The 22356-nt window shown below is 51.2% G+C and overlaps 1 protein-coding gene across 1 annotated transcript; it reads right to left on the reverse strand.

Moving 5' to 3' along the window:
* Window positions 1-75: 75 nt before the first annotated feature.
* On the reverse strand, window positions 76-21976 carry LOC142585440 (uncharacterized). The gene is made up of 3 exons (XM_075696210.1): window positions 21404-21976; window positions 5223-6153; window positions 76-1547 (listed from the first exon to the last, which is right to left on the reverse strand). The coding sequence occupies exons 1-3, from the start codon at window positions 21432-21434 to the stop codon at window positions 1235-1237; spliced, it is 1275 nt and encodes a 424-aa protein (XP_075552325.1). The 5' UTR covers window positions 21435-21976; the 3' UTR covers window positions 76-1234.
* Window positions 21977-22356: the final 380 nt, after the last annotated feature.

The following is a 22356-nucleotide window of genomic DNA, read 5'->3' on the forward strand; positions in this document are numbered from 1 at the left end:
GTGCTCGGGAAATTATAGTTTGCGAGCTGTAGAACAGTGGATCGATGAAAACTAGAAGGAACACAAAAGGTCAAATTCAGGGAACAAGCTCTCGCTTTTAATACATATAGACAGTTTCACTTTTCGTCACTCGCGAAAAAAAAAAAGCACAAACACTTCATTTTCTTGATTTTTACAAGGAGATCATTGGTGGCACACAATGTGAAGAGCCTATTTACACTAACAATAATTACAACGGATGAGCAGCTAGCTGGGAACTGAACGCGAACTATGACGAACGGGAAAGGAACGTTACATCTATAGCCCTCGTGTAACTTGTCTTTGGCGATCAGCTGTGTGACGAGGCACTGAGCGGCGATGAGCAGAAAGTGGAACAAGCACTTGAGCGCCATTCACAGCCACAGTTCTAGGGAACTTAAATGTCAGTCAGCGTCACACTGTCCACTCACGGCGACTAACGACAACGAGCAAAGAAAAAAAGAAAAGAAAGAAAACGAGTCATTTGGAACTAAAGTGTAGCCACGTTCACTGTGTGCAGGCACTTTCTGCTTTTCCGATTGGCGCAGTGTCTCGGCAACCAGAGGTAACGCGAATGCACACATTTGTCCGTAAGTAGAACGAAAGTTGTGTCACGTCCTTATTTATTCTGGCGGTCAGTGCACGGAAGGAGTTCATTCTTCAATGGTTTCAGATCACGCACACAAAGTTCTGGAACCATGGAGGTAGCAGATGATGTCAAGGCTCGAACGACCGTCGCCGCCCTTGACACGCCTGCGCAGCGCAGCAGGAACGTTAACCAATTTATGGCTGCGACGGGCCCGTATTCGCTGTATCGCTGCGACCCAGCGAGACGTCGCGTGCTGGCGCACGGCTGTTCGCTGGGAAAAGTCTTTGGCTGAACCGCTAACTGGGCCGGGCACAGACATCGATGGCGGCCGTCTTGTCGAGGCGTCGCCGAGGCCACAAGGAACATGCGCCGAAGCAGCGTCTATACACAGCTAAGCGTGTCGACTTGAATCCATGGTCCGCGTTTGGTTTTATGCGAACTTGTGTTCCGCGCAACAGACGACACGAAACGTGAGTCTTCGAAGGTGCTGTATACACAACACTGACCACAACTAGCAAATGCGGCACGTCTGCCTCTTGCCTCTTCCCGTACATCTCTTTGAGTTTTCTTTTCAAGTCCTCGCCTCACACGAGTAGCCGTCGTCACACGCCCGGGGAGAGGTCGGCTTCACTGCGAGTCGCCGCCGTCTTCGGAGTCCGTGTCCGGCGTCCGAATGCCGTGTGTGAGCGCGTGGCGGCGCAGGTCGCAGTTTCGGCGGAACACCTTGCCGCAGGCGGGGCAGTGGTACGGCTTGATGTCCGTGTGCGTGAGCAGGTGCGTCTTGAGGTTCGAGCGCTGGTTGAAGCTGCGGCCGCACGTGGGGCACTTGTGCGGCGAGTCGTCCAGGTGCAGGATGCGGTGCACGGCCAGGGTGCGCGACTGGCAGAAGCCCTTGCCGCACTCTCCGCACTTGAACGGCTTCTCCTTCGAGTGGATGTACCTGCGCAGAGGAGGGAAAGGTCGAGGTCATCCCGCAAGTCAACAACTACGCACACGCACAAATAAAAAAGAAGAGAGAAAACGAGACTGCACAGCTGCACGCGCGCGTCCTGTTTATGGGCACGCTGCGCAAACACACCGTTGAACAAACTGTGACCAGTCAAGTGGTGCACGCATGCGCACAAAGTGTATATCAATGAAACACTACATATACTATATGCAGTTATTCGTCAGAAGTATGCGGGCTTGGGTGGCGTGGGTGAACGAGGACTTTTGCCGGGACGTGCTTGGAGAGCTCACGAGGCTCTGTATCGCTCCGATGTCGTGTATGTTGCCTAACAGTCAACTTGCGAAAAAAGAAATTCAAAACAAGAATGAGGGTTTTACTTATTTTCGAAGGATTACATCACTAGATTATGCAATGGGAGCGTCGCTTCGAGGCTATTCAGCGCGCACGCGCGTGGGTCTCACTCGTGGCGGCCCCTTGACTTCTGATAAGGAGTGCACCGAGAGCGGAGAAGAAAGATTAAAAAAAAAGAAGACGCATGCAAGGATATGGAAGGGAAAGAGTAAACTTTGGAAACGTTCCCGATAGCGATATCCGCTGTGCAGCGTACCGCTTCGGAAGATTTACAACCCTACTGCGAAGGTAGGTAGGCACGTAGACCGCTGGAGCGTCTCGCGGAAGCAGTCGTCGACGGCGACGGCAACCCCGAGGTCAGACGGAAGATTTTCGTAATGCTCCGGAGTGGCGAACAAATGCGCGCTGGCGAAGAAAGAAAGCCAAGGATGGCGGCGTAAACCACAAAAGTGAAAAGAAAGAAAGAAAAAGAGACGGCTTCTGGTGCAGCTATAGCTATATCGTCGGACACTCAGCTCATGCAAAGATGGCGGAGGAGCCTTCCTTTCTTTTTCTTTTTGCCGCCGGGTTCCGCGGTCTGCGTATGCTTATCGCTTGCGGCGCTGACTCCGCTATCTCACGCGGCGAAACCAGACGTTGCCGCGGACGGACTCGCGCGGTGCTTTAAGCAATAGGGCAGGCCGAATTGGCAGTTAGCCTAATCACTTCCATCCTTCTTCGAGGGAAGAGCCGTGCCAGCTGTGGTAACAACAGCCCCCTAACTGCCGGGAACCTTTCGGTATTCGCTCTTCCCACTGCTGTGGTCGCAACAACGCTAATGGCCCTCGTAAAGATCCAGGATAGAGGGCGCCACATGGATCTTCTCCGGCTTCCAGAAAAACGAGAACGTGGGGAGGAATATCCCGCGCCCACGGGTTCTGATGTGACGCTTGTTGGGTATAGCTTCGAACCGCTGCGCGAGTTCTTGCCCGGTTTTACGCGCGCAGGAGTATATAGGAATGTCTACGTCGGCTAAAGTGGGATTGATTGCATTCAGCAGCAGAAACAAGGTCTACACTGTGTTGCACAGACCAGCAGAAAGAAATTCGAGGGAGAATGGGATAATGCGGAAGGTTCTTTCTTCCTTATTTTTTTTTTTAGAAGTCGTGTAGTGAGAACCATCGCTCGAAAAATATAGAGAGTGCGAAGGAAAGAGACAGAGTTAAGGATGCGCCCAAAAAGAGAAAGGTGCCGACATGAGGCGGTCTTTGCAGAGTCAAAGAGTTGCCCGAGACGGGCTAAGGAAAAGATCGCCGCAAACGAAGGGTTTTGGATTTATTTTTTCCACGTTGCTGACAGCTCCCCGCAGCGAAAAAAAAAAAAAAAAGAATACGCCCCTAGAAGGCCGTGTAATGTTCTCACAAGCAATGACCAGGCACTGCTTCTTTCTTGCGGACTACCCGGCGGCAACACTTTGCGGGCTTATCGTGACGCCTCGGCGCGCTTCTCAAAGTGTCGCGCTCGACAACGGGTTGGCACTCAACTCTTCCCTGCCGCGCGCACCCAACGCTTCGACTGACATTGAAAAGAAGAGAATAAGAACAAGGAGCCGCGAGAGCGACCACACGCATTTTTTTTCCCCCATCCCTCGCCTCTTCGTGTTTTTTTAGCAATTATAGAAGTCGGAACAGTGACCCCTGCTTCCCAAGTGTCACCAAAAGGTTGCCTCGGGGTTGTTCCCCACCGCGTAAGCTCAAAAAGCCGACTGTGATGTGCGTGAAAAAGGAAAAAAAGAAAGAAAGAACGGGTGGGCGGAAGGGGGACAGGAGTCGTGACGGCAATTTGTGCGCAGCTCCTTTTTTTTTTTTTTTTTTTTTTTTGCTGACGGCTGGCTTAGACGTTTTTTTAGCAATTACGGAAAGCGCGTTGGCGCCGCCATACACACGTTCGTTCTTTCGTCTCCTCCCCGCACACACATCGAAAAAAAAGTGTTCATTTTTTTCCCGTCGTGATGGTTTGTCCCGGCTTCCCTCCCAACAGCGTTTTCGTTCAGTGTTTTTCTTTTTCTCCGTCTTTTCCCTTCGTCGTTGCTAGTCAGAATTTCCTACAGGAGGCCGCTTACAAGAAGAAGGAAAAAAAGCCTTTGTTGAAAGCGTCACCGGTTGAACCCTTTCGTCAGTGCGGCGCCTCTTCTGTGAAATCGAGACGAAAGGGGTCGCAAATTGGGATAGAAGGGGCTCTTTTCCCACGCGAGCAAAAAAAGAAAGGGGGGAGGGGGGAGCGGGAAGGCGCCGTCGGCACACACGTTTGAAGTGGTGGAGTCGTGGCCCGCGTCGTGAATTCCCCAACTAGTGTCCTTCCCTTAGAGAACACCTTCGAACCGTCTGACTTTTCTATCAGCAGGCGACAGCACGGGCAGGCGCCGTCGTTGACCTTCGGCGTTACCTTAAATTTGTTTTTCCTTTCGTTTTTACTCTGGGTGTTCGTAAATGTCTCGCGCGCACGCCTTCGACATTTGCCAGTGAAAAAGTACGGAAAAGAGGCACGGAAGGGATCTACGCAAAATTAATTAACCAGAAGAAACGTAGGCTGAGACACTGCAGAAGCCGGGCAATCGATCCGACGTTGCGGCATAAGAAAGTCGAGAAGGAAAATGTGCTTATTTCTAAATGTCTCGTACAATAGATTTGTTTGCAACGAACTACCTACATGCTTTCAGCTGTTATGGTGCCTTACAAATTACAAGTAATGTTTGCACACTATAAAAAAAAATATCTATATTCGGAAAGGGGTTCGTGCGCTAGATTTGTGCAAGAGATCAGGTTCGTTCAATATATCATGAGTCAGCCAGCCGGCGAGCCTATATAGTAAAGGTTGCAGGCCAATGACCAACAGTTCCATTGTAACGAAACACTTTAGAATGTTAATTAGAAGTCGTGATGCTTTGGCATTGTGCAAAAGAATCGGCGCATCATTTTGTGACTGCGTGTATTTGGACGTCTTTTTTTTCTTTTTCTTTCGACACACACACAAACGCCCATCTATGTCGAGTATATAGCGCCGAAAACGAAGTTTTACGCTCACGGCACTCGCAGTATCGTCAAAAGTCTCCTCAGAAAGATAATCAAATTCAAAAAGCTCTTCGTTCCCAATACCTTTTTGTTTTTAGCCAGCCGCCTTAGATATGATAACAGGTTGTAGCTTTCCCAGTTCTCAGATAAGTGTCCCTGAGGATTACCGCTATTGCGTATACGAAGTGCTACTTGAATATCGACACTGAAGTGAAAAACGAAGAATGCGCTTACAGTACATAATAAAGGATAGTGTCTAACGCACCTGTGGTCCCTGAGGTGGTCCTGGCGGCGAAACGCCTTGTGGCAGATGTCGCACGTGTACGGCCGCTCGTCGGTGTGCGTGCGCTCGTGGATGAGCAGGTTGTAGGACTTCGTGAAGCGGCGCTGGCAGAACTTGCAGATGAACTCCTTCTTGGGCCTCGACGGCGCCCGGTACCGGACGGGCCTCAGTCCAGCCGCCGCGCTGGCCAGGAGAGCCGCCGAAGAAGGCGAAGGCGGTATCGTCGAGGAGCCGGGTTGGGACGAGGCGAACCTCTTCTCTAGCCTGTGGAGGCTTCCGGCACGGCTTGTCATTGCAGCGGCGCCCATCTGCCGTTGCTGCTGCTGGTGGTGATGGTACATCTGCTCCAGCACGAAAGACCTGTACGGCGCCGGTAGCGAACTGGCCGTGGGCACTGCCGGCCGTTGGTCATCTTCGGTCGCCGACTCTTCGTCGGGCGCCGTCGCGGACTCTGCGAGCCTGCTGAAGTCGAATTTCTTTCGCGGCCTCGGCGCAGGCGCTGCAGCCGCGGGCGCGGCGAGGTCCGGGATTCTGGAATGGTGGTTCGGGCCGGACGCCGGGGACGTCACGATGGCCGTGGACATGTGGGCCGGCGGCGGAAGCGCCGGCGGCGTTGGCAGCGCCACCAGAGGGTGCTGCTGCGGCTGGTGGTGGTGGTGGTGGACGAAGGCCGAGAAGGCGGCGGGGTTCTGCACGGGGAGGAGCGGCACGGGAACCACGACGGACGGCGAACCCGGCTGGCTGCCGCCGTGCGGGGGCGACGGAGGGCCCACGCAGTACGCCTTGGGGGCCGAGCCCGGGCTCAGGCACAGCGAGGTTGAGCTGCACGGGGGCATGGCCGGAAGGCCAGTGACGCTGCCGCAGAGATGCGATTCGGGAGTCAGGGGCGGAGTGGGCAGGCAGCGATCGTGGGCTGCGAAGGACAAGACACGCGGTCAATTAATTACACAGTGGATAACGAAACATATAGACTTTTCTCGCTTATCCAAAATTAGGTGTAGCGCTTTAAAACATAACTGTGCATTCACTCCGCAATAGAAGTAGTAGGCGGCATACACTGTAAAATAATTTACACCCTAAAAATTGAAAAAGGGTGTAAATGTGTCTATAACTCGCACCCTTAGGGTGTCCGTTATATAGATAACACCATAAGGGTGTGAGTTATAGACACATTCACACCCTTTTTCACTTTTTAAGGTGTAAATTATTTTACAGTGTAATTGTATGAATTCACTGTAACTTCTTAGGGGCGACAAACCGCAAAACGTATACACGGTAAATGCTGTCCCATGCGTAGTAGGATCGCGTAATGAACGAAAACGTAGACAGAATAAACCTGGGAAAATACACTTTTTTTCTTGGAACTTTGAACTGCAGACACCCGAAAGGTCAGCTGTTCCTTCCTTTTATATACAGGCATTGCACTTCATGTAGCAATTATTATTATTTGTTTTGAGCACATATACACAATTAACAGGAAAGGGAAAGCGAGGAGCAGGTTGGCAACTGCCACCGGAAGGGGCACAACGCCTGCCTATATACTCTTCAGAAGGGAGGTGACAGCAACACGTACAACAAATGCCCCCGTAAAAGACACATACGCGCGATACCGCGGCAACATTTAGTGCTGTTCTTGGGAAAACTCTTATCAACAGCCAAATGCTCTTACTCTTTCTACAGATTTTGATGGAAATTCTCACAGAAATTAAAGGAGTACAACTCCAATATTCATGTACTATGCTGATCGAAGTAAGAAGGCAAGGTGGCCGAGCTGATTAGGAGTAACCTTAAACTGCACAGAACAACGCAAAAGCAAACACTGATACTTTATCACGGAAATCTCATACGCACACATATATAAGTCCCGTAAAAACCCGGTCATGCACAGGACAGCAGGGTATACAAGCTGAATGAGGGTGCAATGCGAAACACTCTCGGCCGTTACATATAGTAGCTAAAGCATATATGACAACCTGTCGACAAACCATAATGTGCTCGGGGCGCCCCACCAGCCGACCTTGGACAAAAATGAACGCAGTACGTACATATATACAGTACAGGTATAGCGGGTCACGCCACACGCATCGACAACTATACGTGCGTGCGGATTACGCGTGCTATACACTACACATTAACAAAGAAAAGAAGAAAAAAAAAAGCTAAGCGCTGTGTGTCTCGCCCTCCCGTTTTCCTCGTTGTACGCAGGTGCGCATTCAGCAGCAACAGCAGCAGCAGCATCACCTTCGCAAAAGCGCGCCGCATGTACGTATCGCCGACAGGTTCAATCTGGCGGAGGCCGAGTTCGCTCCGCGACGCATTATTATTAGACCGCTATCTCAGCGCCCTGGCAATTATCTCACGCCGGCGGCGAAACGGAACGGAATGGACCTGCTTATACCCGCTTCGAGATTACTTCGCCGCGGCCACCGCGGGGACGCATGGCTACTCGTTTCTATAGGCTTTCGTGCACTTCTCTGTTTCGCTTTTCTTACGTACTCGCTCCGCGCGTATCGGCTCGAACTTATAAATGTCGCTTTTTGTGTGTAATGTCTTGCGCGCATGCTCATTCAAGTATCGGAGCCGCGCCCACGGATGCCGTGTGCGCCCAAAGAGATTTCAGGATCCGCTTTCGGGCGAGCCGGCCTAAGCCACAGACGGAGCCACGGGCGAAGAAAGCTCTGCGCTGCGCGCAACTTGGCCCTTCTTTCCCGATCCGGTCGGTCTAATTGGAGTGATTGATTGCGCGCTCCCCTCGGGCACGGGGGCTCGCGATGCATGCACGTATACGAGAATACACGCCCCGAACCCCCTTGACGTTTCTGCATAACGGATCGCGTCGCGCTGCCGGACAAGGCGAACTCCGCGTAGGTACAATAAAGTCCAACTGTGATTTACTGCTCGTTACTTTTCGAGGGCGCTTGAATGCGAAAGCAGCAGGCGTACAGTCCTCGTCTTTGAAACAGAGTTGCCGTCACCCACTGTGTCTGCATAGAGGTGTATAGTAATGAACCGCGGGCGTCGAAAGGTGTTATTGCTATATGGTGAGATTAATTTTGGCAGCGTTAGAGTGGAAAGCTAGAATATGTATACCTAGAAAAGTACAATATTGTGTGAAATATAAGCACACATGCTTATATTTCAGGATTCCAACGCTGTATTACACAATGAAGAAACGTAAGAATCGTGGAAGTCTTCAGGAAGAAATCAATTTTAGTGAGTCTATTACTTAGTGGTGCTATTTACATTATTTAGTGGTGCTGGTTACATTACTTAGTGGTGGAACGTGACACGCGACTCATTATGCTGGACTTGTGGCCAAAGCTGTACCGCTCGGCCTCAAATTTGGTGCGAATAGCTGTTGATGAGACTATCCTGAACTGCAAGACAATTGTGCGTGTAGTGTGATGGGCATTCTTTTAAATTGCGCCTACATGCTCGGTAAAAAAAAAAAAAGTAACTTTGGCATCGAACATAAGAAGCGCGATAGAGTGACCGTTCTTTGTAAAAAAAGCCACCCGCCGTGGTTGCTCAGTGGCTATGGTGTTGGGCTGCTGAGCACGAGGTCGCGGGATCGAATCCCGGCCACGGCGGCCGCATTTCGATGGGGGCGAAATGCGAAAACACCCGTGTGCTTAGATTTAGGTGCACGTTAAAGAACCCCAGGTGGTCAAAATTTCCGGAGTCCTCCACTACGGCGTGCCTCATAATCAGAAAGTGGTTTTGGCACGTAAAACCCCAAATATTATTATTATATTTGTAAAAACAGCCGTGTTTGTGCAATCGAAAAATGTCAGCCGAAAATAGGTACACGCTTTGTTCCACGCACGTGTTATAAGCGCTAGAGGACGACGTTCCTAAACTATTGGACCTACGATACAGGGTTCGCATATCAATTTTCATGCAAGCTGAGGATCCTGCGACGCGGCGCATGATCGCTGCATGCTACGGTAAACGAGACGTCTCACGAGGCCGCTGGATTCAGACTACGATTTACAGTTTGAACACAAACGAACCCTTTGTTCGGATATCTCGGCAAACTGCCGCCACACTTCATGATGTCACCATAAGATGATGTGGTACTGAATGGCTGTGAATACGATGCGAAAGAGGTTTCAAGGAAATGGAGTTCAGCTCGAGCAGGACTCGTCTCTCTCCTGGTCCTCAAATGCAAGAACTATATTTATGCAGAGCAAAACGTCGTCACGAGGTTTCCTCTTTATACTTGTGTTTCTTCCTTGTTCTTTTCCTTTCAGCAGCCTATTTTTGTTCACTGCAGGACGAAGGCCTCTCCCTGGGACCTCCAACTACCCTTGTCCTGCGCCAACGGATTCCAACTTGCGCCTGCGAATTTCCTAATTTCATCACCCCATCGCTACTAAACTAAACGAAAAGAAAAAAGAAAAGAAAAGAAAGGACAAGGAAAAGCTAAAGAAAGGATAAAGGAGACGAGGGCGTGTCACGAAAGAGACAAGACAAAAACAAGAATGTTGCTACAGTTCGTACGTGGAAACATTTCGGCGACGAACGCCCACAGTGCACACGCCACGCACCTCCCTTCCCACCGGTTCATCCTCTTCGCATCCCCATTCGTACGCCTTCGAATAATAGCAAATAATGGCAGGTGCCCGCCGCTGGGGTATTTATAATAACGCTGATTCGGTGCGGCCGTTCAATCATGCGGATCCCTAAGAATCGCCATCGTCGTCTTCGTATAGCGCGCGCGCCGCAACCATGGTAAGGGTTGGCAGGCAGGTGGGGTACAGATGAGTGGGGGGGGGGAGGGAGATGGGGGGTAAGGGGTGTTCGACAACGCTGCCGACTGCGCAGGAGCAGCACGAGTTTCTGCGGCGGCACACCGACGATCGCGGGGTGGGTCGCTCCGTGGGTTGGTCTGGTCCGCGGTGAACCCGCCTCCCGAGGGAGAGGCTGGTGGGAGAGGACGCCGCCGCCACCGCCGTCCTTCTAAAAGCCTCTCTCTCCCTCTCTCTCCCCTTTGAGCACGTGCCGACGGTGCGCGCTATCGGAGCCCGATAACGCGACACGCCTCGAGAGAGAGAGAGAGAGAGATCAAGTGGAGCATTGCTCCGACTAAGTTGGACGGATTAGCAAATATGCTCCGTGTGTGCTGCAGTGCGTCTGCAAACTTCGCACAGAAGCATAACGCAACCTCACGGCGGTGTCAAGCGTGTAAGGTCAGCGCAGTGTCGCTGGCCTCACTTTCTGGGTGCACCCTAAGCCAAATGCGTTCGATGACGGCGAAGCGCTACGTGGAATACGTTTTGGCGGGTCGGCGGATCGACAGTCTCACCTGATCGACCTGCAGCCATCGATACAATCGATGGCTGCAGGCGCGAGCCGATCGCGAATCGCTATCTGTTGCAAAGGCAAGCTGTGGTGGTGGCTCAGGGGTTACAGCATTTCTGCCAGTGGGCACCAGGACGCTGGCCCTATGGTATTCTGTTTAACGACGGCCTCGCTCCGAAGCTGGCAAATTGCAAGAAAACGCCGCTGTATACTGAGACGACGCCGTGCGTTGAAGACCCACTATAGATAGTCGATCGAAATTAACCCGGTGCCCTGCCTTGCGGCGTTCCTCATGACGCAAATGTGTGTAGGTTTAAAAAGAGCTAAAATCTTGCAGTGGGCCTGTCAGCCAATATTTCGCGTGAGGAACAACAGTACTGTGATGCCATGCACGTAGCTCTTGCAACAATTCGTGATTTGAAAGAGACAGACTACACTACGATTGCATACATGATTGCCTGTGGGGAGCATGTATACCCAGTAAGCCCAACAACAAAGCTGGTTTCAGCCACTGTGAATACAGCGAGCCTCGAATACGCTCGCGTTCAAATCTTTTCGAGGCAGACATACGCTTCTTTTAGTTCTCTGGATCCCTCGCTCTTCCCATTCCAGACAGACACCGTGAAAGGCAGCAGCAAGCTACAGCAACGCATATACGTCTCAGCCGCAACGCCAACAGCAGCCGTTTTCGAGGGGGCCAACCGGAATCAAGACTCTCTCGTTATATCCTTCGTTCCGCAGACTGTAAGGAGGCAGAGAGGGGGAGAGAGAGAGGAAGAAAAAAAAAGGTGCAGGGGGATTAAAGCGAGCCAGGAGCAGAATGCAGCAGGTATACACCGGCAGAATAGAAGCAAAAGGCAGAAGCGCGCCCAAGAGCGAGCCAACTGAGCTCGCACGCCGGCAGCGCATTCGCCTCTGTGTTATAACGTGCGCACGCGTGCAATGTTGTGAGGTAGCAGCAGCAGCAGCAGCAGCAGCAGAACCGAGCAGCACACGCGAGACGTCGTCCGCCAAGACGAGATGGCCCGAGCCGAGAAGGACGGTGAGGGCGTATAGTAGATTCCTAGTTCATTGGCGGGAGGATGGAAGATGGGGGAGGGCAGCGAGGGGGGGCGCAAGTATTCACGGGGGGTGCGACTTGGGGCTTAAACAGTGTACGCTGTACGCGCGTGTATACGATGAGCGCGCGTGCAGTCTGTAGTATCGGAGGAAACGGAGGAGGAGGAGAGGGGGGGGGGGGTTGGGGCTTCATCCTCGTGCAGCTCGAACGAGGCGAATTTATCTGCGCCGAATGCGCTTGGGCCCGACTGCCTACCATATACCTGCCTCGCTTGCCTGTTTGTGCGTGCCTTGCTCGCTCGGCGAGGTGCGGTGGCGTTTGCCCCGCGCGGGCGCATGGTGGGGAGAGACCGGCTCTGCGGCTGCTGCCGGCCACCTGAACATTACCGAAGCACCTCGGCGCGCGCTCCCGGATGCTCGTCTCTCCGCCTGGGCGTCTCGCGCGCGGCGTTTTGCGAGTGGATTCCTTCCCTTCTTCGGTGGCTTCTTATTTCCTTCTTCGCAGCGCGCATGCTGCCGTTGCCTCGGAGCTTGAATGAGCCCTGCCCAACGAGCGCCGGCACGAGCGTTTCGCGCTGTTTCTTTTGTTCTCTGGATTTTGCTGTTCTCTTCTTGCGTTCCCTCTGCTCGCCGCATCAAGGGTGACGCATCTCTTCTCGTGCTCCTCCTTTCGGCTGCAGGAGAAGCGCGCGCGCGCGATCCGGGTTCATCCGTATAGCATGTGCGAGCCGTGGAATTCCACGGTGTCCTTTGTCGTTTGTGGAGGAACTCTTCTTGGTGACCGTTCAGCTTAAAACCAGAGCCGGTGCACAGTGTTGTAAGTACAGACGTATAGTATTGTGCAGTATATATTATACAGTACAGGCCTAGTGCACTGCGTTGATAAATTTGGGAGGCGATATCAAGCTCTCTGAACAATCAGTGTATGTGGTGGTACATCATAGTGACATCGGACGCTCGAAAACAAGACGGTCTGGGGTGATCAGTGTACAGCGTAGAATGCACAACTCATCAGCAGCGCCGACAAATTTGTCGCTGATTCGCGTGCGTGGCCAAACAGCGCGATGTAAGGCGGTATAAGGGAAAGAACTGGATAGAAGAAGAGGAGCAGTGCCAAGCTGAACGTGCACGAGCTATATAGGCTAGCGAGAGCGAAAGTGCGAGTCAGTTTGATATGCCGCACGTTCGCGCATCGAGATGGTCGTGAGCAATATGCACGCTTGTGCCTTCGCTCAAATAGCCACGCGTCTCACAAGAGTGTCACATGTCGCTAATCGCAACCCGCACGCGCGCCAATAATCAAGCCGCGCGGCAGCAGCAAGCAAAGCAGGCACGACGCCCCATATTCCGGCTGTATATTATATATATGGGAGGAGTCGGCCGAGTCGCCGCTCGCTCGGTCGGTGCCCACATCAAACAAAATTCCGGCGAATAAACTCGCGCAACCGGGCCGCTCTCTCGCACATGCAGTGTCCTCCATTCCTTTGCCGCAACAGCAGCGGCGGCAGCAGCAACCTTTTCGCCATCGCGACTCGCTCTCCGTATAACGATTTCTGTTCCGCGAAAACGCCCTGATGCGTGCCAACGCATCGCTTGCCAACGCGCGCGGTTGCCCGGCCCTCGAGAAAAGAGCTCGCCGGCCCGTCCGGCCGGGGCTCTCCCATTGTTTTCGGGCGCGCCGTCGTCCTGCCGCGGCGTCGCGCCGTGCAAGCACAGCCTCACGAAAGGGGAGACACCCAGCGCAACGCAAACCGCGCGCGCGGCCAGCGCGTACGGTTGTATACACGCAGAGCCGGACCGAGCGCGCGGCGCCCCATAGCTGCAAGCGTAAACGCCTTGCAACGCCCTTCGAGGTTTCGTATTGACTCTGGCGTGCGCGTGCACATGAGCATACGTGCGTGCACTGCGAAGAAATGGGCGGCTTAATGAGCGCCGCGCATGCATGGACCAGCGGGGAGCGCGCGCGCGCACACACAAACACAATGGACCGCTTGGGCAGCGCGCTGGACACGCCGCCACCGTGCGCAACGTATACGGCCAGTCTTGAGCCTTGCTGTCGCGGTGCGCGTGCGTACGCATCGCTGCTATAGCCCTTAAAGAAAAGCCTTTATTTACGTCCCACTGACGTTGCCTAAACGCCGAGTGGGTGTTTGGTAACGTTAGAGAGTTTTAGGGTTGCGCCAGCGTCGTCGCCATTGTATACATAGCAGGATACCGCGAGACGCATACAGTTGAAGGGAACGCATCAGCGCGTGCGAATTTTATCATGTGGAAATCACGCGGCCATCAAGCAGATTACTTGTATAGTTGGCAGCGGCTATACTATTTCTCTGCACACCTGTATGCTGCAGTACATCGATATGTATAGCTCCGGCCAGCATGCGAGTGCCGAAGTGAGAGCCGCGCATCAGCTTCCTTCAACAGTGGACCACACGGTTCGTGCAGCGTGGGAATAAGAGCGCGGAGACACTCTTACGTTTGAATAATCGATAGTATTAATACATATACAGCGTGTCCCATGTAAGTGCCATGTAGCTTAATTGTGCCAAAATTTGAATATATTCAAGTTCCACTTATATGGACAGAACTAAGGTAAACACAAAAAAGTGCCACGCGACTATAGTGACGCTGCCAACTGCTTTCGTTCAGGCTTGGAAAAAGAACTATGTATAGCACGTATTGAGCAACAGAAACTTGGATCGAGAATTTCCCAAGACGGTGTACAATTTCCTGATTGACAATTTAGCTCTCAATAGAGTACTCGAGTAGTTGATCAATTGTAACAACTAAATACGTACTTAGGCGAAATATAAAAAATAGTATTTTCTGCCCTAATTGATGTCAAATAACATTATCGTGATTCTGTCCAGCGACGTGATATACTTGCATATTATTAAGATTTTGTCGCAAGCTACGTGGGACACATGCATGTATACTATACTTGATGTCGTTAACCTTATGAGAACTTATGCCGGCATCAACATAAGGTCTCTTCAATTTGTTGCCCCGGTAGTGCAGAGGACAGCTCAAGACCCTGTTTTATAGTCAATCAGCGTTCACGTAAACAGCGTCGGCAGCCCGACGCCACAAGTCAAAGATATTCATAATCATCGCGAAAATGTCTGCGACATCTTCTTTTTCTTCTTCTTCGAAGATAAGAGTATTTCCACGCAAGAACGCGTATATATACCAGCGTCACAAAACACCCCCTGTTCCGTTCCAGTTCCCGGACACGTTATTTCGCCGTAAATGTCTGACAATAGCACCGCTATAAGCTGCGACTAAACTCTCCGTTAATCCCTCTCAGGCCTTGAAGCGCTGCAAGGCAAACGCATGCACCTATGTTCTCATAGACTTCACCATTGTGTTTCCGTGATTTATGGGAGAACACTGCGGCAGGTGGCTCTGAGCTGCTTCTGATGTATGCACAGCTCGATGTTGCGGCCTGCTATCTCAAGCAGGCATTAATTTTCGCCTGGTGCCGAAATAGACGGGATGTGTTCGCGTGTCTGTCTACATATTCGCTACTACGATACGCTATATATATGAGGCACTCAGAGTTTCGTTTTCAAGGGCCAAACACCGCATTTCCTTGGCAGCCAGCACAGGCGCAACGAGGCGATTCCTTTTGCTCTGTTCTATTCCTTTTTTTATTATCACGTAACGCGCACGAACGGCCGATCCTGGTGTTCGAGTTAACGGATCGAGTGCCGTTCAAATAACTGGCGAATTCGGAAAATGAATGGAATATAGGAGTAGAATCGCTGCGTTATCCGATGCATGTTCCTGTTTTCACATCTCTTTCACGTCCCCGAGCGTCAGCTGTTCTTACCGAGTCTTCTGCCTGTTCTCTTTTCCTTTCCCCAACTCATTATCGATGCATACTGCGCAGCGCGAGTCAGCATAGAAGCGTTGTTGTCGACCACCCGTGAGAGTGGATGCGTGTACGTTGCTGCACTTTTTTTTTTATATGTAACCGTCGAGTATTCAAGTAACTATATATAGCTTATCTATCGCTTACGCATACCTTCCTGTAGAACGCATGCCATCAGGTTCACGGATAGATGGTCGCGCTCATTGCTGCTCGTCGAAAGAGTCCGCGTGGTGGTCCGGCCGAGCGCCGTTAAAACATCTTCACGGTTTGCATGCTAGGACGCACGACCGCGCAACTCGTTTCGAGATGAGAACGTCCCGGGATTATAGATGTATACGTCTCTTTTACATCCGTCCCTTGCTTTTTTACGCGCTGGTATTTGACGATCGCGAATGATCAACTATATAGCCCAAAGTTCGGCTCTATACATGAGATGGGGAGACCAAGCATATTTGAAACACGCGGGATCCTCGCACGCTATCTACACCAGAGGCGCCGCGGTTCAATCGCGCGCATCTGCTGCGGGCAGTATATTAGAGGCAGGGACGTCGCCGGCGGGAAAGAGTAAAAAAAAAAAAAAGTTTATTGCCCCGCAGGCCGGGACAGCTTCAACGTGCGTCAGCCAGTCGTCTGGGGTGATGAGGCTCTCGACGGATAACGATACGACTTCTTATTCTTTTTTTTTTTTTTGAAGGCAGGCCACGGCGGCGCCCTCCGTCTATGTATCCCATATATTTCTGCCCGCTGCTCGCGCACTAACAGCTCGCACCGAGATAGAAAGCTGAAGGAGTCGCTCTCGGCGGTTGTCGTCGAGACAAGGAGCCCGCCTTGTGGTCCTTGAACAAACAGGGGCAGTATCGTAAATAAGTTCTTCCTCAAAAAGGGCGGCCCATCATAAAAACGACGGCCGCCGCGGCTCTCTCACTATATGCGTCTATAACGCGCGCGCGCCGCGGCGCTTTTGGTGGATGCCGCGCGTTTCGCCCGATAAGGTTCTCGCACTGCCATGCACGCGCTGAACGCACGCACGCTCGCACACACATGCAAGCACGAGGCCTTTACTACCATCGCGGCTGTGGTACAGTGTGTGCGCTATGCGGTCTTGGAGTCTCGTTGGCGAAAAGCATAGTAACGACTAACCCCCGGCAGCTTGCGGCAGCTTCATCGTCCTTCTGTGAGGAGAGGGGCAAGTGCGGAAACTTCTTGCTGCGTCGGAGTTAGCACAACAGATCGCGCATCATCATCGGTGGTGTGTGTGTGTGTGTGTGTGTGTGCAGGCTTCGTGGGCGGTCGGACGTTTCATGTGTGTGTGAGTTGGTGTTTTATGGACGACGCCTCCATGTGCTCGAAGTACATTGCGAAGAGAGACGAGCGCGGAAGCGCGTGGCATATATGTATACCGAGTGTGGTATATACCGTCTGCTTATACAGCTTGGATGTATAGTAACAGTGGACCCTGCTCCGGAAGCTGTGGGGAGGGGGGCTGGGGTCTGAACGCGTGGCGAAGGAACACTCGCGAGAAGCTGCAGTGAGGCGCCATGAAGCTTTTTCGGGTAGAGCGTGCACAATGAAACAAAAGCAATGGTAGAGAGACAGCGTTATTCTATATGGCAGCTTCGCAGTACCACAACACACAACTCCCCATATACGAAAGGCGCTCGGGCTTTTCTGATGATCTGTAGGGCCCGCAAGAGGTGTCAATGAGGTGACAATGAAGTGCTAAGAAATCGATGGAAGTTCACGTACTCATGCCCGCTAGATTGCCTGCACAAAGGAAACGTTGCAAATGTGCACATGCATGTTTCAAGTGCGCGTTAATGTATCCTTGTGTTTTGTGCGCAGCCGTATGTACATACGTGCTTTGTCTGTATACGTATAGGGTATGTGTGTATTAATTTATTAATTTTCCTTGTTTTTCTGACCGTTGTACGGAAGGCGTACTGCAGTGCACGGAGTATTTCATAAATTTTGGCTTGCTAACTCATGTAAATAATAAATAAGGAGGAAACCAATACTGCAAGCAATCAAATAGCCTTTTGACATGTGTACAGCATAGGATGATAGCTCACACTTACTGTGGGTAACGCCAGCATTGAATTCTATTGAACATTTGATGACAATGTGGACATTTTTTTCGTGCATGCTCAACAAGTGACACAGTCACAGTTGCCGTTCAGGCGTGTCTACCTTGCTATTTGTATAGGAAATGCTTAAGGCCTGGAAGCAAAAGAACTATTTCAATCTACCATATAGCTATAACATGGTTGTGCAATTTAATGAACGATATACAGAATTAATAATCGGTGCTGGTGGTCCAAAACTGGAGATCGGCACTAAGCGAAGAGGTGGAAAGCGGCTGCTACATCTTGACCACCGATAGGCTTCTTTAGCGTCTATGCGCTGTTTAATCTATGCGCACTGTGCGCGTGTGTTGAAAGTGCAAGGTGCTGATGACGGCACACTTGCTGTACTAAAATGCCACGCTGACGTACAGGCTTACATCGCAGTAAATTTGCGGGACCGCAATTGAAGCGAGCTGCAATATACCGGCTTGTGCTTCTTTATATATATCTTTCACTTACGTGACGAGAAACCGGCGTCTCCCATCTTCCCTATCAATTCACGTTAAAATCCGAACGTAAGTGACGTTTGATATACTGCATTCCCTATATTTACAGCATCTAAGTGAACAGCAGCTATATACGGTAGCTTTAGGCAACTCCGCGGAACATAGAAGAGTCGTTGTTTTCAAAGAAACGTGTGACGCTTATGTCGTGTCTTCGTAGTTGAGTAGTATACGAAACTTTGCATGCGCGAGTTTGATCAAAATAATGGCAATGATGGAGACAAGAACTTCGTTGCTGTTACATTGCGAGCATAGAGGAGAAGTAGCAACACAGCGGACAAGCACGCGCGCGAAGTCTCGTGATTAACAGCATCGAACTGTCACACTTCGTGGTGAAACCGAACAGTTGTGAAGTATGAACACAGTATAATGACATAAAAAAAAGAATAAAGATAAGAACTCGATCGCAGCTAATGAAGGCGAAAGGATTGCCGACAGTAAGCTCTGAGAAAAGGCACGTAATTCGTTGAAATGTCAGTGGCATATACGAATGTGTTACGTCTACGTGCGCGGTTCGCACGTCAATAATTTGCGCTCTTGATGAAATATTTAAGCGCACTGCCAAGAAAAGTGTTTTGAGTTCCTCACAGCTAGCTAACTCTCTAGCAAAGTGCGTATATTGAACTTTCCTTCCAATGAATACGAATTTCCTTGATTTCACTTATCGAGCACCCTTGGAACTGCTGTGCCTGGCAAAACAAACTCGGCTTAGCTTGAATCTGACAATATAAAAAGTTATGTTCTGCCTCCTCTTTTACACTTCTGTTCCCTACAGCTCGTTCAACCATATAGGTCAAACACAAACAAATTCGATGGTTCGCTTCACTGTACAGAGGTGCGATCTTCAGATACGTGTTGCTAGAAGATGACAATGGTAAATACGGGAGAGCTTAAAAGAAAAGTTGTGTCTTTATGTACAGAAATTTACAAATTTAAGTACAACACTATATAACTAAAGTTGGAGCAACTTGCTCACACTGATAACATTCCACACTCGACCAAGCCGAACAAGCGTGGCCTCTGATCACGAACCAGAAACCCGTGGACAATGAATGGGACGGACTTCATGAAAGATGGGGAAAGCATGCCCACAAATTACAGCTAATTAACCGATCGCAACTAAATCAACGAGCAACTGGTCTGGTCGGTCGGTTCCCAATGAAACGCGCTTTCAACCACAGTAAGTGCGTCAACATTGACACCGCTATACAAATCCTAATGGGCCACGAAGTGTTTTGTTAATGGTACTCCGCTCGTGCTTTAAGCGGCGTACCCTCGTTTTGCTTTCTTCCGCCTCTTTGAGCCGTGTGAGGCAAGGCTTAGGGCGCCTCTTAATTGACTTTCGCACCTACGTATCATCAAAGCCCTGACGGCGATCTGTGCGAAAGAATACAACCCCCCCCCCCCCTCCCAGTTAAGTAGGTGCTGTCGCCATCCCGAACCATGCATATGACTTTAACGAATTTGCTTATCATGTTGCACAGGTTTTCTCTGGACCGATCGAAGCCTATCCGATACCATACACTGTTACACCGCTGAAATGTCTTGGCGGGGCAACAAGGGTCGACCAAGTGTCTTCGAGACATGTCCTGAGGCGCAAAACGTGTGCGGATCCATTCAATTCGCCACATACGGCTGGCCTTACCATCAGGAAGACAACCAATGTGTTTATATCACGATTACAACTTGTTCCGACAGCCCAAACAGACTTATGTATACTTCCTACGGCAGTCCGACAGCATTACTTTGCTACTTGTGCTTTTCATTCGATTCCAAGCAGCGACAAACCTATACTCAGACAGTACAGGTATCGAGAAAAGTTCCGCTTTATAGTTCTATTGTGCGCTCCTGACCTGCTGCTCTGATCCTTCCCACTGATGCGCAGTTCTCAAAATTTGAATGTTCCTTCGATCTTTCCTGCTATTCATTAATAGCACAAACGAGAGCAATCGGAGTTTACTTGTGTACGGCCGATGGCTGCTGTATATTGTAGGAATAATTTAAAAACTGGCTCTCACCAAAATTGCGGTTATAGCTCAATTTCATGTTCACGATATGCTAGTATTTAATGGTGGCGACGTACTGTATGTAAGTATTCAAACTACGGGAGTGACGAGCGAGTGGAGGTGGAATGTGTCACGCTTAAAATAACACATAAGAAAAGAAACATTGCCAATACTGCAGCAGTGTTGAAGCGTTCAACTCCTAAATTCACATTACGGCCGAACTATGTGAGCAAGTGCCGTTTCTAACTACAAACCACCAAAGGAGACTATTCTACAGAAAACCGAAGTGCATGTCATGGTAAGCATGGTGTCAGAAGTACTGCAGCAATAGGGGAATGTTCCAATGCTAATCGATTTTTTTACTGCATGTTAAACTATATAGGGCACTAATAACATATCGAACAGTGTCAGCAAAAAAGCAGGAAACGAAGCTTTGCTGAGAAATCTTGAAAGAATGGCGAGATAAGACGCATGCGAGTGCGACGTCATAACGAGGAATGCGTATAGGCAAGGTAAATTTCCACTGTAGCAGAAATTTCTTATCCGTCCACGTGCAGATATCGAAGAGAGATTGTGCGTCCACTATAGAGAATTGTCTACGGGCCAAAATGAAATGCCAGAGGTTAAGCGAATGTACAGCCCTAGCCCTATAATTTTGGTCGGTTGTCGTTGTGGCCCCGGAGCGACTGCCGTGGTTTCTATACGAGTCAGCTACAACATGTCCTACGCCATGACTTTACAAGGATTCTTATTGATATAATTCGTTTGTTGTCCTTAAGTCCTGCAAAAACTAGCTACCGCGATCGACGAAGATATGAATAAGGCCATTAAAAGCAGTTTTTGGTTAGTGTAAGTTAGCGGGAATATCTATATATGAGGTGTCACAAGCATTTCACTTGTGCCATCCCGATGACATCAGAGTTGAAGCTCATTCCTTGCTGCTGCTACAGATGACAAATACGGGGGCCGATATCAGAGACACAAACATTATGCACCCTTCAAGTCTCGCTAGAAGTGCGTCCCGTCAAGTGTCATTATGGCACGTGTGTTGAACCCGAGTGCACGCGCAAGTGCGCTTACGTTACGGGATAAGCCTCACGATCTGCATACTGAAATCGACGATGCCTGCAGACGCGAAACTTGTGAGGTATTTATCGGAGAGCACTCTCAACTGTATAGCGATTTCAACGAGCTTAGAAATACCGCGCCTCCAAGTTAGAAGCTCACGAGTGCAAAGTGCCGCCGAACGAGGTGAAAGCGATGTACTCAGGGAAAAGAGGCAAGATGAACCTACCTTCCGTGATGAACGAAGGCGGTAGTAGCATAGTTGTCGGTGACAGCTCGGAAACTGGCAACGGCGTAGCGGCGGCCACCAACAGACAAGCGCCGTGGACGACGACGGCGGCAGCGATCGCGGTGCCACCTCGTCAGGAGCCGTCGACGCTACTGCTACAGTCTCTCATCGACGCCGCCGGCACTACGACGACGGCCAAGGATGAAGGCGCAGGTTCGTCACCGAGCGCTGAAAGCAGGCCGGTCACAACTCCAGCACAGCGGAGGCGAGGGAGCCTTCGGTCTGAAACTGTCCCGGCGGTGCGGTGACGTCGAAGGCGAAACGGACACAAAAGAAACGCGGATCCACCCGTACTACAGCAGCGCCAGGGGGAGAGGTGGGTGGGCGGGGGAGGAGGGGGGATGATCACGTTGCAGCCCAACAGCAGCGGCCGAACACGAGGGGCCACCAGAGGCAGCGGTCGGATGGAGCAGCGGGAGCTTCAGCGCGGCGCGGCGACGGCAGGGGCAGCAGGGCGAGCGGCAGCACGGCGGCGGGCAGACAGCTTGCCGATCGACTTCCGACGCGGTGAGGAGCCAGCTCCCGACTAGCTGCCGTTGCGGAGAGCGAGACGCGTCGCGGAACGGGCCGCACCCGGATGCGGGACGGGTGCCGCGAGTCTCCCCTCTGCTGGCCGCTCATTGGCCCACGCGGCACGTGGCGGCGCTAGGGGAGGCGGCTCCTCCGCTCCTGCTCCGCCGCTTGCGCCTCTCTTCCCGACTCCATCGCTTCTCTTTTCTTGATTCATCTTTCGCGCTCCTTCGGCCTAGCGCTGGAAAGGAGCCGCCGTGGCTGATGCGCACGCGTCCGTTCTGGTTAGGGTTTAGGCCACCAGGGACCGCCAGCGAAAAGAACGCAGCCGGCGGCGGCGGCCGCTGCCGCTGCGTTTGGATCGTTTCGCTTTTCTTTCTGTC

Source organism: Dermacentor variabilis, chromosome 6, assembly GCF_050947875.1.
Source record: "Dermacentor variabilis isolate Ectoservices chromosome 6, ASM5094787v1, whole genome shotgun sequence".
Lineage (NCBI taxonomy): Eukaryota > Metazoa > Arthropoda > Arachnida > Ixodida > Ixodidae > Dermacentor > Dermacentor variabilis.

Bases quoted from the DNA above. Each gene is read 5' to 3' on its own strand.
- LOC142585440 (XM_075696210.1), bottom strand. From the start codon at position 21,434: ATGCTACTACCGCCTTCGTTCATCACGGAAG. The intron at 6,154-21,403 runs GTAGGTTCATCT...TGTCCTTCGCAG, and splicing joins GCCTTCGTTCATCACGGAAG to CCCACGATCGCTGCCTGCCC. The intron at 1,548-5,222 runs GTGCGTTAGACA...TCCTCTGCGCAG, and splicing joins GACCACCTCAGGGACCACAG to GTACATCCACTCGAAGGAGA.